Source organism: Strigops habroptila, chromosome 4 (assembly GCF_004027225.2).
Source record: "Strigops habroptila isolate Jane chromosome 4, bStrHab1.2.pri, whole genome shotgun sequence".
In the NCBI taxonomy this organism is placed as follows: domain Eukaryota; kingdom Metazoa; phylum Chordata; class Aves; order Psittaciformes; family Psittacidae; genus Strigops; species Strigops habroptila.
In genome coordinates this window covers 85,523,336-85,538,227 of record NC_046358.1, presented here as the reverse complement: position 1 = coordinate 85,538,227, position 14,892 = coordinate 85,523,336, and the positions used below count along the sequence as shown (strand labels likewise).

The following is a 14,892-nucleotide window of genomic DNA, read 5'->3' as shown; positions in this document are numbered from 1 at the left end:
GTTAAAAATAACACCTTGCTGCTTATCCTGCAGCTCCCATTATAACCCCAAAAAGGTGCCAAACAGTGCAGAAAGCTACCAGTGGTATTTCCAGAAGAATTTGGAACCCCAAGTCTAACAAGTAACACTTCTACATCCTCGCCACCTCATCACCTTGAGGAATACAGACCAAGGGGTTGCTGATGGCTGAGCCACCAATCACCCCTCGTCACCTTCCACCCCTGAATCAGGCCCCAGTTCAGCACCCTCAAGGTGCAAGCAGCATCGGGGCAGGGTGTCAGGAGTTTGAGCACAGAGTCCATCACATTATGAAGTGGTAAAAGCTTCAAGTGGAAAAGAGTCAGCACATAGCCAATAGTAAGAAAAACCAGTAAGATTTTCTCTGTCTCACACCCCCCTCTGCAATGCACACAGTGATCAAAACCCAGCTATGTGCTGGTCTATCATTCAGCCTAAGCCCCACTCATCCAGCAGTATCCAACCTCCCATTTTAAACCAGTTTCACCCATTTGAGGGTTAATTTATCACAATAAATGGGATGCACCGCTTCTGCTGGTGCAATTTCCCCCGTTAATCCCATTAGCCTCAGTGAGGATCCCCAGATCACGCTCCATCAGTGTAAGCTGCTCCTCAGGCTGCTGCAAAACAGACTCTGACCTTGCTTCCATCTCCCTTCCTCGCACTCTCTCATCACATTAGGTTTGAATGCTCAGTGGAAGTGAATTGCTTTCCAGTCAACAAAGTCTGCTGAAAGCCTCCAGTCACAGCAGCAACACGAGTTTGGGTGTTTTGAAAATAAACTCTGAGAAGCTAGCATCGCTGGGGTGGAACTGAAATGCATTTCAGACTGGAGCAGATGGGCAGAGGAAACGTGAGCTGGTCACACAGATGACTTTTGAGACACTGAAGATGCTGGAATTAACCCTCTTGTCCACCCCAGAGAGACACAGGGACAGAGCCCTGTGCTCCCTGCTGCAATGTGCCTGGATTCCCCATGGAGCCCTGAGCATCCCTTTGGAGATAGAGCTGGGGCAGAGCCGCCCAATTTGGGTTTCAGGGTTCAGGCAGCTGTGTGCCAGCCCTGGATCAGCTAGGCAGGGGATACAGCCCGAGGACTGGGGACAAGGCAGGGGACACAGCTCAAGGTCTTCAGTGCTCACCCACTTGTTAGAGCGAAGATAACACTGTGCTGGGAAAAGCCCTGTTGGGAACACGCAGCTCTGGCTCACTCAGGCACTTGGCTCATCTGGGCCTGGCTGTCCTTGACATGCGGCTCCTCAGGATTAGCTGGGAAAAGCACCAGGGCTCCACAGCGCCAAGTGCTTTGGAGAAGCCTCTGACATTCCCATTTCCATCAGCAGGGCTGGGACTGCAGCAGCCACACACCGTGCTCATCCTTTGGCAGGGCTGAGCAGCAGACTGACAGCTACAGCGGCATCAGGAGCTCATTGATTTACTCCCTGATGTTGAAAGAAAGTTGAGAATCGGAGCCCGGAGCTGCTGTGATGCAGCCCAACAAGACACCACCACTGAGATCAGATTAGTGCTTCATCCTTCCCACTGACAGCTCTCTGAGGAGCCTTGCAGCAGTCCTTTGCACCCAATGATGAGCTCAGAGCACCCACCAGCACGGGCAGCCTGGCGCCCTGCCTGCAGCCAGGGCAGCAGACGCAGCAGCTCCCCAGAGAGCCTGCACCTCTGCCCTCCTTGCACAAACAGACCCTTTCAGTCCATCACCTCCAGTTATCTTCACCATTTATATGTGAGTTGAGATTTACAAGTCGCCATGGGCAGGTGCTAAAAGCCAGGGCTGGTTTCTAAGTGATAAAAGCAGACGGGCTTTGGCCATTCAAAGTTGGCGGAAAACGAGAAGCGACTGCTCCAGGAATGCAGTTTACGGGAAGAGGAAACTGGGAGTAAGTGCATTATATGCAACATCAATTATATACAGACCTACCTCACTATCATAATCCTTTCAGAGTAACTAAACCAGGGAATCCCTGAGCCTGGTATATGCTATATTGCCCCAGAGGAAGCACTGAGACATCCATGTGTGATCCCCACTGGACCAGGGATGTGGCTACCTCCACCCCAGCACGCTTGGGCTCTGCAGCACAGCGAGAGCCAGAGGCTGGCTGGTGCACCACAGTAAATGCAAACCACTGCTCCAGGGCATACATGGACTGTAAATGTTTCCCGCAGCAGCTTCCCAGTGACGTGGTGATCCCGAGCCACAGCTGAGCCAACCAGTCCTGCTTCACTGAGATGTGAAAGGAACAGGGCTCTGCAGCTGCCTGAACCCAGCTGCACCCACAGCAAGGAGGCCCAGAGGGAGAGCGGGTGTCTGGGTGAGCACAGAGGATGCTGATACCCACACGTCATCTCACATCTGGGCTGGCAGAGTGAGTGGCTCCAGATGCTGTCGGGATGTTGTAAGGACTGTCAATCTGCACATGCAGAAGGGATTGCAGGCTCTGGTCCACAGCCAACTGAGAAAATACCTCCTGCACCCTGTGTGACAGGCACGAAGAGCAGGCTTGGCCTGTTCGCCAAGCAGAAGACATGGCTGCTCACAGCCCATGGGCTTATGTGACCGTCTCAGACAATGTCTCGCTCCAACCCTGCCCGTGGCAGCTCAGTGGTGCAGGGCCAGTGTGACAGCCTGCAGCATGGAACCACAGCTCATCCCGCTGTGTGGAGGAGCATGTTCCGTGCTCTCATGTGCCAGGGGCTGGCTCATGCTGGCTCCTGCACGCTGGCATCACGCTCCTGTGTGACTGCAGCATGGGGACAGGTAAGGACACAGGTGGAGGACAGCCACCGATGAGCGGGCTTCATGGTAAGGACAAAGGGAAAGACTGGGACCGACTCACTGTAGATACAGGAAGATTCACAGAAGTGAATGCCCCCAGAACAGTTTGGAAACGCCATGAACATCACTGATGGGTGAAGGAGGGAGCGGGCATCCAAACCCCACCATGTGCCCAGGGACAGGGCACAGCTCTGCCAGTCACGGAGCAAGGCCAGCCCTTCTGCCACGCCTTGTACTACGAGAGGACAGGAAAGCATTTTACAGCTCGAAGATTATCAACAGGACATGGAAATTGTCTCTCATTGCAATGTAATCCATAACGGCACAGGCAAAAGAATCAGCCCTGCTCAGAAAAGCACCATAAAACCCCCGGGAAAGATTGACAGCTTGATAGCAAGACAGATTGATTAGCTGCAAAAATATGAGCAAGCCACATAATTTAACTTTCCTCTATTTATATTACAGTGAAGCAAACCCAGGGTGGGCTGTGCCAAGTGCTGCCTTCTCCAGTCGGGAATATCTCCCATCCGTGTGCCAGCCCAGCGCCAGAGGACTGCCACCAGTCACTGGAGGACTGCCACCAGTCACCATCCTGTGGGCACTAATGGACCCTGTGCCAGGCTGGGCAGCAGCAGGGACCAGGCCAAGGCCACCAAGGAGCCCCCAGGGTCACCCTGTGTTCTGGGACTGAACATGCTGAACTGGGACCAGGCACATGCCAGCCCCTATCTCTGAGCTGTTTTCCAAACAAATTCCAAAGCAATCTTCCACCCCCCGAACCTTGATGTTCAAAGGACAGATTGGATGGGGCTTGGAGCAACCTGCTCTAGTGGAAGGTGTCCCTGCCTGTGGCAGGGGGTTGGAAATGGATGAGCTTGAAGGCCCCTTCAACTCAAACCAGGCTGTGATTCTATGATTTATTCCTGTAACACAGAATATTTGTTTGGGAAAGCTCCAGCATAATAACTGGAGATATTCTGATGCTGAATGTAGAAAAAGCAAGTTTTTTAAGCTCCATCAAGGCCAACACATAGATAATCCTGAGCCTGAACAGCCATAGAGAGACAAATACTGGCCAGTAAACCTGAGGTGCTGATGCCCAGGGGTTAGTAAGCTTATGCCTGAGACAGATTCCCTCATGCAGAGTGATCATGCTCAGAGTGAGCCAGGCAGCAAGGCCTGCAGGAGGGATGCTGGCAGCACACAGCCAGCACAGGAGCAGGCAGTGCCAACCCTGCAGGAGGACAGCGATGCCACAGACACCACCCAGCATACCGAGGGCTGGGAACCAGCAGGATCCAACACCGGGGAGCCAGGCTCCTCTCCCTGCTGCATGGCACAGATCAGGGCACCTCTGGCTCCTTCCAACACATCCAGCACCTCTGTGAATGCACAACATGCAGGTAGCAAAGTGTTCTCTGTACAGGACCCTGTGATGGGCACCCCTGGCCGTGCCACCTTGGGATCCCCATGCCGGGGCTGGGCAGTGGGACACAGTGAGGGGATCCGCAGGGAATGCTGCCCGGCAAGGCGCAGGCACACGTGAGGGTGAGGCTGCATCAAGCCATAGAAACCAACGTGCTGTTTTAATTAGCACGAATTAGCATATTTATAACATTCTGTTCCAGGGAACAGTTTCTGTCACACATCCCCTTATATAAGCCACGATGCCGACGGAAGCGCTTGCTAATGTTTCTCAAATTGAAAGAAAGAAGGGGGGGGGAAACACAACTACAGAGTTTCCAGATGCCAGGCACAGATTTAAAAGGGATTAGGTGTTGGGAGGGAGAGAAAAGGGGGCAAAAGCGATGTGGAAACTGGGATATGTACACATCCCTGAGGGAGAGCAGCACAGGCACAACACACGGAGCTTTCCTGCTCCCCAGGCTGCCAACACACAGCGAAGGTGTAAAACACAGAGTAACAGCAGCCTCCTCCCCAGCAGCATCGCTGGTGGATGCTCCACGTGCTGGGGACCATCAGGAGCTCCCCATCCTCCTCCTGTCACAGATGTTTCAGTGCAGGAAGCAGGCACCAACTCTGAAAGGCAGGTTCACCCTTATGTTCAGGAGGTGATGGGTGAGCATCACTCCCCTGGCATCCCTTCCCTGCCCACCCAAGAGATGTGCCTGAAGGCAGAGCAGTATTCCCTGCAACTAAGGCAATTCCCTCATCAGAGCAGTGTTGGGCCATCATCCATAGCAGCAGCAAACACGGTGCTGGTACACAGCAGACACAGCCCTCCTCCTCCGGAGCCCCAGCAGCCACTTGAGCGCTGGCATTCCTAATGGAAATCATGACAAAGTTGGCAAGACCTCAAGAAAAAGGCAGGCTCCAAGTCACATAATTACTTGAAGAATGAAATTCTGGTACCACTCATAACCCGTCTGGAAAGTTAATTAAAATGTTCATGTATATTTGCAATTATTAGAGGAAAAAATGGCCACATCAAAAAGGGCTTTAAAGACACAGCACGCGCCCTGCTTCCTAAAGAGACCCGCTGAGTTTTGTGATGGTCTCATCAGACATCTCAGCTCTTCATCACTGTGACATGGCAGTCACACAGTCCATAAGAGAGCCAACAAGCTGGGCTCCCACAGTCAGATCTGTCCCAAGGACAGATCATGCTGGGGCAGCCCCGCGCCCGCAGCTCAGTAGTGCCAGAAGCACGTGTGTTCAATACAGAAAGCACAAAAGTCAATGCTGTGTCCCACCTTCCCAAAGCTTCCTTTGCCCAGCACCATCAGGAAGTTGAAATCCGACAGTTTCATCCGATCTCTGCTCCCGTTGTTGTCGAATTTGGAGATGGCATTTCTCGTCTTCTCATCCGCAGCCTTGGACCCTGTTCCAATCTTGGCTCTCTGCAGAGATGGAGATGGGGAGAAAAGAGAAGGAATTACTGAAAACTGGAGAGAAAAGTCAGTACAAACCCAGCAAGCGCTCCTGAAACCCCACGTTCATCAGCTCTTTTCCAGCTCCCTTGAGCTACAGGAACCTTTTCTGCAAGAAACCTGCTCTAGCGGTAGGTGTCCCTACCCATGGCAGAGGGGTGATATTAAGGTCCCTTCCAACCCAAACCATTCCATGATTCTGTAAGCGTGACAGGGACAACACCAAGAGCAGCACTGGAGGAGTCACCAGCCCCAACACATTGCCCTAATTATTTGGCTGGTTCCCAGTTATATCTGTACAAAAGGACCTAGGAACCACATCTGCCCATGATCTCATTACCCTTGCCGCAGCCTATTTGTCCTGGAGCTGCCCCATAATGTGCTCTAGGCCATCCAAAGTGCAGAACAAAGGCTTAAATAAGCTTTTTTACCTTGCCCCCTCAAAACTGGTTTCTGTCTCTCACCTCACTAGAAAAGGGCAGATGAATATAACTATATTAAGGTAAAACACAGGACTTTTTATCCAGCTCCACCTCCATTACTATCTGATACTGATGAGAATTGCTCTCCTGTGCCAGTTCAGGCTGAATGTAGGAAGCTACAAATGCATTCGGAACAAAGCAGAATAGAAAGCACAGCTACTGCTCCCCCCCGAGCATCCGCTGCCAACACAACTGCCTATTAAGGATCCTCACAACCCCCCCCAGTTTTAAACACTGAATCTCATCAGTGGCCCGGTGCCTTCTCGCTGCGCCGGGGGCTCTCTCCTTTGCTGAGCCACTGTTTGTAAAAGCTATCTCACAATTTCAATGTTTAGAAATAGGCGACGGGATGAGGCTTGCACCGAGCTCAGTCTAGCATGAAATTCCATTAACCCGATTCCAGCAGTTCAATTTGGCTGCTGCTCGCAGCTCCTCCAGATAGGAGCCTCACAAGTAATCTCCAAACCTTTGCTGCTGCTAATTGGTTCTTGCAGGGTTCTCCATGCTGTAGAAACCTCCGGTCAAGGTCACCTGCAGCACCTACACGCATCCCAAAAACTCCAGCACCGAAATCTAAAGGAATAGTCCCCAGGAACTGCCAACATCACGATTGCAACCGCAGCTCTGCCTCAGGGAGGAGGCAGAAACCCTCCAGCAGCCACTGGTACCTGCTGCTGTGTGAGCGGAGCCTCACACGGGATGTGATGGCTTCCCCAGGGGAAAGGGGCATGCACTGACAAGGATATAGTCACCTCTCCCAGTATACAAGCAGTTGTCCTCACTGTAATCCTTAGACTTCCACAACATCCCCAGAAGAAGGGGATGCTGAGCCAGAGCATTTTACTTCAGATCTGCTTGGGTGACACAGAGCAGGTCTGGGACCAACCAGAGCCAGCAAGGATCCAACCCTGGGACACCCAAGAGCAGCAGCCTCTGTGTCTCCACCAAGCCAGCCCTGTGCTGTGTGACTCTGCCTTCAGCAACCCTCACCCTGTTGTATTTCAAAGCCATCTTCAAAGGGAAGGTGTACTTAGCAGCAGGCAAAACAGTTATATTCTGTGAAAGCTTCCTGAATACTCTATCACAGCTGAAAAACAATCTTGTCAGATCAGCTCTGACACCAAATTAACCTCTGTGAAAACAAGCTGCAATAAAATGCAAGGGCAGTATTACGTTTCTGTTAAATGACACCCAAAAGCACAGCTCTGTTTCAGATAAGCCCATATTCCCCCATACGTGTACAGCCCAGCAGCACTGAGCTTGGCCATGGGACCCTGTGGAGCACAGACCAAAGCAGGTCAAGGCTTTCAGCCCTGGGCAGAGGGGAACAGAGCAACACAAAAAGGGGAGAAGGAAGAGGATTCTCATTCCAGCAAACTGGCCAGCTTCAGGCACCCAAGCACCCAAGGGTGAGAAAGACCTTGGGTCCGTCCTACTGCTGTGTCTGAAGAGGGGGTGCTTCAACCACCCTCAGTCTCGCACCCGACCTGCAGTTGTTCACACAGGATGTCCACAGGAGGCAAGGTGAGGATACAAACACAACGCAGCATCCCTGACACAACAGGCTCAGCACACGGCTTGGCCAGAAGAGGGAAAGGTCTTTCCAGGAAAGAGCCCAAAATAAGAGTTGGGAGAGGTGAAGATCATCACCCCCTGTGAAGTGTCTTGCTTTTGCTATAGAGTGTCTCTAATGTCTCTAAGTGAGTACAAAAGTCCTTTAACCTGTTTTTAATAGGCTCTAACGCTCACACAATCTCGGGACCTCTTTAAGGTTTGAACCATGCCAAATATTGCTCACATATTCAGTTAAAAACGCACTTGACCTTTGCTGCCCAGCTCCATTTGTCAGCATGAATTTACTACACCCGAGTCTCTGCTATAGCAGCAGCTGAGGCTCCCATCCATCAACCTGTCTCAGCAAGTGGCTGATAAAGACAGAGCAGAACTGGCAGCTCCAGGCTTCCTGAGGTGCTTTTGTCACCAGCCCTGAGGTGTGAAGCCTGGGACATGCAGCAGCAGGACCCGGGCCACCACAGGGCACCACAAGGATCACCAGTGCCATGTGCCACCTCACCCAGTCATTGCCCTCCTCAAAACCCAGCCCGGCCCCAGTGCACCCGGCCAGGCACAGGAGCTGCCACAACATGTAATGGCTCAGAGAGGTTTCCTTCCTGAGATTAGCTCCAAATCCAATTCTATTAATATCTTAATTTATCTTAGTTGATGATATTAATTCATAATCAGCAGCATGACATTAAAAATAGATGAACAAATCCTGTTATATGGCACCTCAGAGGGTACAACTGCTGTACCACGTGCTGGCATGAGGAGCACAGTTACATCAGGTCATTCTGGGCCACCCACCATCCTCATTCCTCTTTAATTGGAATTAAGCGTTGGAAACACATTAACTGAAGATTACGTGCAACCCCTTCGAGCTGTACTCACTTTGGCCACCACAAATTGCGAATTGTGTAGCCCTAACAGAAAGACATTGTCTGAAACAACACACATGAAAGGGGGATGTTTGCTGTGCTGCCTTCCTTGCAGCAAGGAGAAATTACTTCAAAATGATGCCAAAATCCTTCCTACCCGCAGGTAGCAGAGGCAGGGGACCAAGCCCTTAGCAGAGCACAAGGCATTATACAAAACTGCACTGTGCAATAATCTGTTGCATTTTCAACCCAACATAAATGCTAAAGCATCATTTGCATCTCTCTCATCCCGCCACCCACCAGAAGTGACTGTTTCCTTTCCGAGGTGGCAGGGAAAGTCCCTTGCTAGGGGCATGACAAGAGGCAGCAAGGAAACCCCTGAGTCCCCAAGAAAAATCAATTCACCTCAAACTTCTGCCTCAGCTCCTCGTTTCCTTCTTCTCCCTCAGGAGGTACTGGGACGTTGAAATACTCGCCCTCCTCCTGGCTCAGCAGCTTAAACCTGGAGGGACACAGTGCGAATGTCAAGGTCAGGATGGGAGGCAGTGAGAAAGGTTAAGCAGCAGTTATCAGAAATCATGGAAGTGTTGTTCAGATCTGAGGTGTCCCACACAGCCATGGGCAAAGCCTCGGCTCCATCCCGAACCTGTGAATCAGCTGGGTGTTATCCAGAGGCTGCACTGAAGGGACAAAGGGGATAATAGAGGGACAGGCTCTTCTTTTGAGCTTGTTTTCTCCATTAACTGCAGTTGTTTAGATATGAAATATACATCAGAGCTCCTTCTAGAGTTCGCTCCAACCAAACGCTGTGACAAGGAAAATCACTTAGATCTCCACTTACACAAGTTTTAAAAGGCTAGAAAAACAACCAGGCTGTGGAAGAGCACAAACTTCAGCCAGCACACGCATCCCTACACGAGATTGGGAATTTGGGGCAGGGGGTGACAGTTTTCTTCTGTTTTCCAGAAGAGAAGCCCCATCTTCATCAGGGTCTGGTCTGTGACAAGGGAGGCTCATAGGCTGAGCCACACAATAATATGGTATCACAGCCCCATGATGGGTTGGAGCTCCCTGGGGAACACCAGGGAGGCAGCAGGATCCGGGGAGGACCCGGTGCTATGCAGGTGTACAGCCCATCCACTATTCCTCCTCCTCTCCATTTCCTGCTTTAAATAAGACACATACTCCTTCCACAGTGGAAAAAAGACAGAGTCCGGGGTGTTTGCTCAAGTCATGGAATGCAAACGAACAACACAGGTTTTGGTTTCCAGAAGACATATAATATCTATTTTCAATTATTACACTTGACATGGAAAGGGAACAGAGCTCTCAGGCATCATTGGCTGGGGAAAAAGCCCAGGGAAATAAGCAGCATGTGTCCTGCTATGGGAGATAAAATGGAAATGAAGACACCCATTCAGTGCGGGTGTTACAGACCCACCGTGCTCATCCTCCGTGTGGGAACAAGGGTAATTACACACTGGAGCATTCTTCCTTCTGGCGAACAGTGCCTCTCGGCATGGGTTCTGCTAGTCTGAGTGCTATGGAAGTCCCTGCCACACGTCACAGTCACAGTGTGTTCCATTCACCAGCTCACAGCCGGGCTCTCCTGCCCAGTACAGACACTAAGGGAATCCAACCAGAAAATGCTGGAAAAAGCTGGCTTGGCAAATGCTTGGGAGGCGAGAGACTGCAGGGACACCAGGCAGAGCCACCCATGGCTGTGCCTGCCCATGGGAGGGAAAATCCCGCCTCCAGCAATGCTGTGTGGGGCAGAAGGACATAGGAGGTGGCACAAAGCCAGCCCATGTAGGGACACTCAGGCACCCAGCACCCACAGGACACCCATAGCCCTGCTGGAGCAGCACCCTCCACGGGAGCCACAATGACTGGTGGTCCTTGATCAGAAGGATGCTGGTAAAGGACAACGGGCTGCAGCATCTTCCATCATGTACAGAAAACATCAGAGCTGCTTTTTGCCCACTGTATTTTTAAAGCAATTGCAACGCTTACCATCCATCGACTCCCGACTTCTGCAGCTCAGAAATCCCAAAGGACAAGGAGCCCATGAAATCATTCCTGCTGGTCAGATCCCAGTCCCAGATCTCCACAGACAACCGCCTGTCTTTGTCCGCCTCTTTCAGTTGGCTGGAAGAGAGTAAATTAAAACAGATAGCTTTATTCCAGAATCCATTGCTACACCACCATGTCCCTCCACGCTCCATAAGAACATGGATGCAAATGGAAGGGACAGTCCTCAACGACTGCTCAATTCTCTAATATTTAATTTCCCAACCACATCCATTTCAAATGGAGGATGCAGAGTTCCTGCCCTGAGACACTCAGCTTTGATCAGGGGTCAGGACAGAGGTTTGAGTGTTTCTGAGTCCCACTTAAGGACCAAAAAGAATTATTTCTCAGTTGAAGTGGCTTAATGCCTCTGAATAATTAAATCAGAGCAAACAAAATCCCATTAGTTCTTAAGGGTGAGAAGAACTAGTTGAAAAGTTTAAACATTTTTCTTCTACTCACAATTTAAATGTCTCATTCCACTCAGGATTCAGGGAGCACTTGATAGTTTTGGTCTTCTGTTTACTTTCATTTTTGGGGTCAGGGATTAGTTTAAGCTTCACGTAGGGATCTGACAAGCCATTAGGGTCCATAGGAACTAGGTTTTTAGCATCTCTTACTGGGGAAGAGAGAAAGGATTAAATTCAGTATTCAAAGTATAAAAATACCCAACAATTGACGACTTCCCTGTGTGCCAAGAGCAAGCGTGAAAATAGTGATTAAAACCAGAACCAAAACTGAGTATGTGCAGACACAGCCGTTCCATGGGCAATGACGTGCAGTTGCCAACGCAAAGCAAGCACAGCTCCAATGGACGAGGGAGGCTGAAGGAGCAACTCGAGATTATTTTCCCTTTCTGATGGAATGATTCGTCGTTTGCTCTTGGGTTTAAACAGTTTAAAGCCGCTCTTGCACCTTGGTAAGCAGAACTACACTGATTTGCATCTTTCTTTTGGGAAAGGTGGGAGCACAGGGATGGCACTTTCCATGGAGAGTGGAAATAGGAACAGAACAGGAGAGAGCTGGCACCAGGATGCGCCAGGACGGTGGCTGAGCACAGAGCTTTCCTTCTGTGTCACCTTGGGCTCAGCCTACGTGGTCCCAAGGGGATGTCCAAGGGAGCTGGAGCATCTCCTCCAGGAAGTAGGAGCAGAGCAAGGAGCAGAAGAGGGGAGAGCAAACCTGTGGGCGACCTCAACTGCTTGCAATTGGATTGCAGCTTTAGCAACCTGAATACAATCAGACTGATATAAGCATCTCTCCCAAGATTAAGTCAGAAAGAGTTTGTCTCCTGGGAGAAGGGTCTTATCTTCCCTCCAGCCCAAACAGAGATATCAGAGATGGAAAGTCAGATGGGACATGATGGAGCATGGCTGTAACTGGGGGAAAAGCTGCTCATTGGAAACCCAGAGCAGGAACTCGCCTTCCCTGTGCTGCAGCCGGCACACACCGCTCCAGTGGCGCCTTTCCAAGGCTTTCCCACCCAAACCCCCCCGGCCTGTGCAGGCAGCACTGCCCGAGCAGCGCTGGGGGCTTCCCTCCTGCCAAGCCTTGTGAGTACAGAGCCCCCAGCCCCTCCTCAGCACAGCGTCACCTCCCCAGGACCAGTGCACACCTCGGGATCAGGCACGGTGAGTCGTGCCAGAAACAGGGAATATGGCACTGCCCAAAATCCCGCCGGATCACCCAGCTCTGCTGCGAGGTTCACCAGGGACACAGCTTCACCCCATAATCCAGCTGTGTGTGCAGTGCTGCAGGATGTTAGAAGATCCTTTCTGAGAGTCAGCAAGAGCAAACACAATTGCTCCGTTCCCAAATCTCCAGTGAGGCGTTCCCAAGGCAAGGCTGGGAGCCAGATAGGTTTGAAAAGCAAATGAATGCTCCGAAATCTGCAATCTGCTGCTGTCCTCCTGAAGTATCGCCCAATTTCCGGCTCTGTGGAAGAAAACTTGTAGCCAAAACTCCAGTTTGCATTTATAAACCAGCTCATTTATCAAAGAGGACACCCTTGACAGCAGCTCATGAGACACAGAGAGGGAAGCCTGCTGGGAATTGCCTGCTGCCCAATTGCAGGTACCCAACAGCCCTATCGATTCCACAGCACTGGATATTCTCCAGACAAGTCTGAAGAGCCAGGGCCACCTCCTGCCCCTCTGGCAGAAGGGGAAGGAATGACTTCATCCCTGACAGCCCCAGAGCAATGATGTACAGCCACCTCGCTGTGGATCTGTGGTCCCCGGGGCAGGTCAGATTTCTCTGCTGGGAGGTGGAGGCTCACCAGCAGTCCATGGGGTCGGGGATGCAGATGCAGCATCAGCACTTACAAACAGCTTTTTGTGCTTGAGTGTGAAAAGCAGAGGACACGTGGGGAGGCTCCAGTCCCTGGGGCAGTTCCCTCCTGTAAGGTGTTTAGGCAGCAGCCAGCTCATCTTCCCAGCAGGGATGAACCCTGCCACTGCCTCACCACCCTCACAGGGGGGAGCTTCTGCCGAAGAGCTAGTTAAAGCCATTCCCCTTGTCCTGTCCCTGCAGGCCCTTGTATGAAGTCTTCTCCAAGTTTCCTGTCGGCCCTTCCAGGCACTGGGAGCTGCTCTAAGGTCTCCCCTTAAGGAGCCTTCTCTTCCCCAGGCTGAACCAGCCCAGCTCTCTCAGCCTGTCTCTGGAGGACAGTAAAACACCAGCCACCCGAGTGGCTTTCAAGCCAATTGGTTATTGCCAATGTATTACCTATTGCACAGGCTGCTCTCCGAGTTTGGGTAAGCTTTGCCCTGGGCCATCCATCCCTCCATGAGGAGAAACCCACAACAGTGCCAGGGCTGGTGAAGCAACAGCCCCTGATATGTATTACCTGCTCTGCACCAACCTCATCCATGTATGAACCTGCACAGCCCCACATGCTGTGAGCAGCCCAACAGCCGCACCTTCCTCCTCCTGCAACCGCTCCCTGTGACACACAGGGAGACTTCAGTTCTGTAACACCCTGACAATCAGTTGCATGTGCCATTTAATCAGCCTTCCTTAAAGCCTGGACATCAATCTCTGCTCTGCACTTCAGAGGATGCACAGCAGCTACTCTGTGGCTCATCGTGGACTCTCAGACAAAACCTTCTGCTCCAAGCTTTGCACCACACGAGCAGACAGGCTTTCAATCTGCTGGGGGAGATCTCCAAGTAATGAGTTTAATTTCCAAGTTTCCTGCCAAGGCTCTGCACTGATACAGCTGAAATGCCTTCCCTTCCCTCACCCCTTATCAGAGGAGAAGAATACATATTTTCTCATCATTGTTATAAGCTTTTATCTGTGCTTTTTTGATAGGGAAAAAGGCAATCTGTATAACCAGGTTCTTGAATGATAAAACACAGAAGTGTATTAGTGAAAAGCTCCATGGTAAGTCCTGCCGAGGCACTACTTGACTCCTTTTATAACCTTCCTGGCTTTAAAATTATTACAAAAACCTGTTTTTGATGACCCTGACCATCTGCAGCACAGGGAGATGTTGGAGCATTGGGGGAAGATTCCAACTCCACACGAAACACGCACAGACTGCTGCCATCATGTGGGAGCACTCAACCCAGGACTTTGTGGAGCTGAGCAATGCACAGCACCCACCCCAGGTCCACACCGAGCATCAGGGCCAGAAGAGAGGCACAGCCCATGCTGGTGACCATCACTCTTGCCCTTCAGCAGAAACCCCTGGGGACTCCTCACTCCCCAAGGCAGATAAGAGCCGCTGTGTGAGCACCAGAACTAACCCAAGAGCTGGAAGAAGACATTCCAGGCCAGGCTGGATGTGGTTCTGGGCAATCTGATGTAGTTGAAGGTGTCCCTGCTTATTGCAGGGAGGTTGGACTAGATGAGCTTTGAAGGTCTTTTCCAACCCAAACTATCCTGTGATTCTATTCTATGATTCTCAGAAGCCACTTGCATGTGGGAATCAAACAGGACCATGTCCCCTCACAGAGAGGGGGTGCAAAATCATCTCACACTGAATCAGCACTGCGTGTTTCACCAGCGTAACGGCCTCCAGAGACAAATGAATAAGGCTTCAACATTTATCAGGCCATTGTTTGCTTCTTTAAGGAACACAAAAAGTAATTCCTGACCCTCACAGTTAATCAGTTTATGCCCTGAAGCAAGAGATTTGATTACCTCTGTTATTATCTCAGCATGCAGGCCTAAAAATTTCGTTAATGGGAATAATT

At 51.0% G+C, this 14,892-nt stretch overlaps 1 protein-coding gene across 2 annotated transcripts in view; it reads right to left on the bottom strand.

The window, feature by feature from the left end:
- Nucleotides 1-14,892, bottom strand: part of PRKCB (protein kinase C beta) — a 107,267-nt gene that overhangs the window by 31,022 nt on the left and 61,353 nt on the right. For both annotated transcript variants that reach the window (XM_030482749.2, XM_030482747.2), the window contains exons 6-9: nt 11,153-11,309; nt 10,634-10,768; nt 9,026-9,122; nt 5,527-5,673 (exon numbers count right to left, since the gene is read on the bottom strand). In XM_030482749.2, coding sequence (XP_030338609.1) covers nt 5,527-5,673; nt 9,026-9,122; nt 10,634-10,768; nt 11,153-11,309 — 536 coding nt within the window. The remainder of the gene's footprint in view (nt 1-5,526; nt 5,674-9,025; nt 9,123-10,633; nt 10,769-11,152; nt 11,310-14,892) is intronic.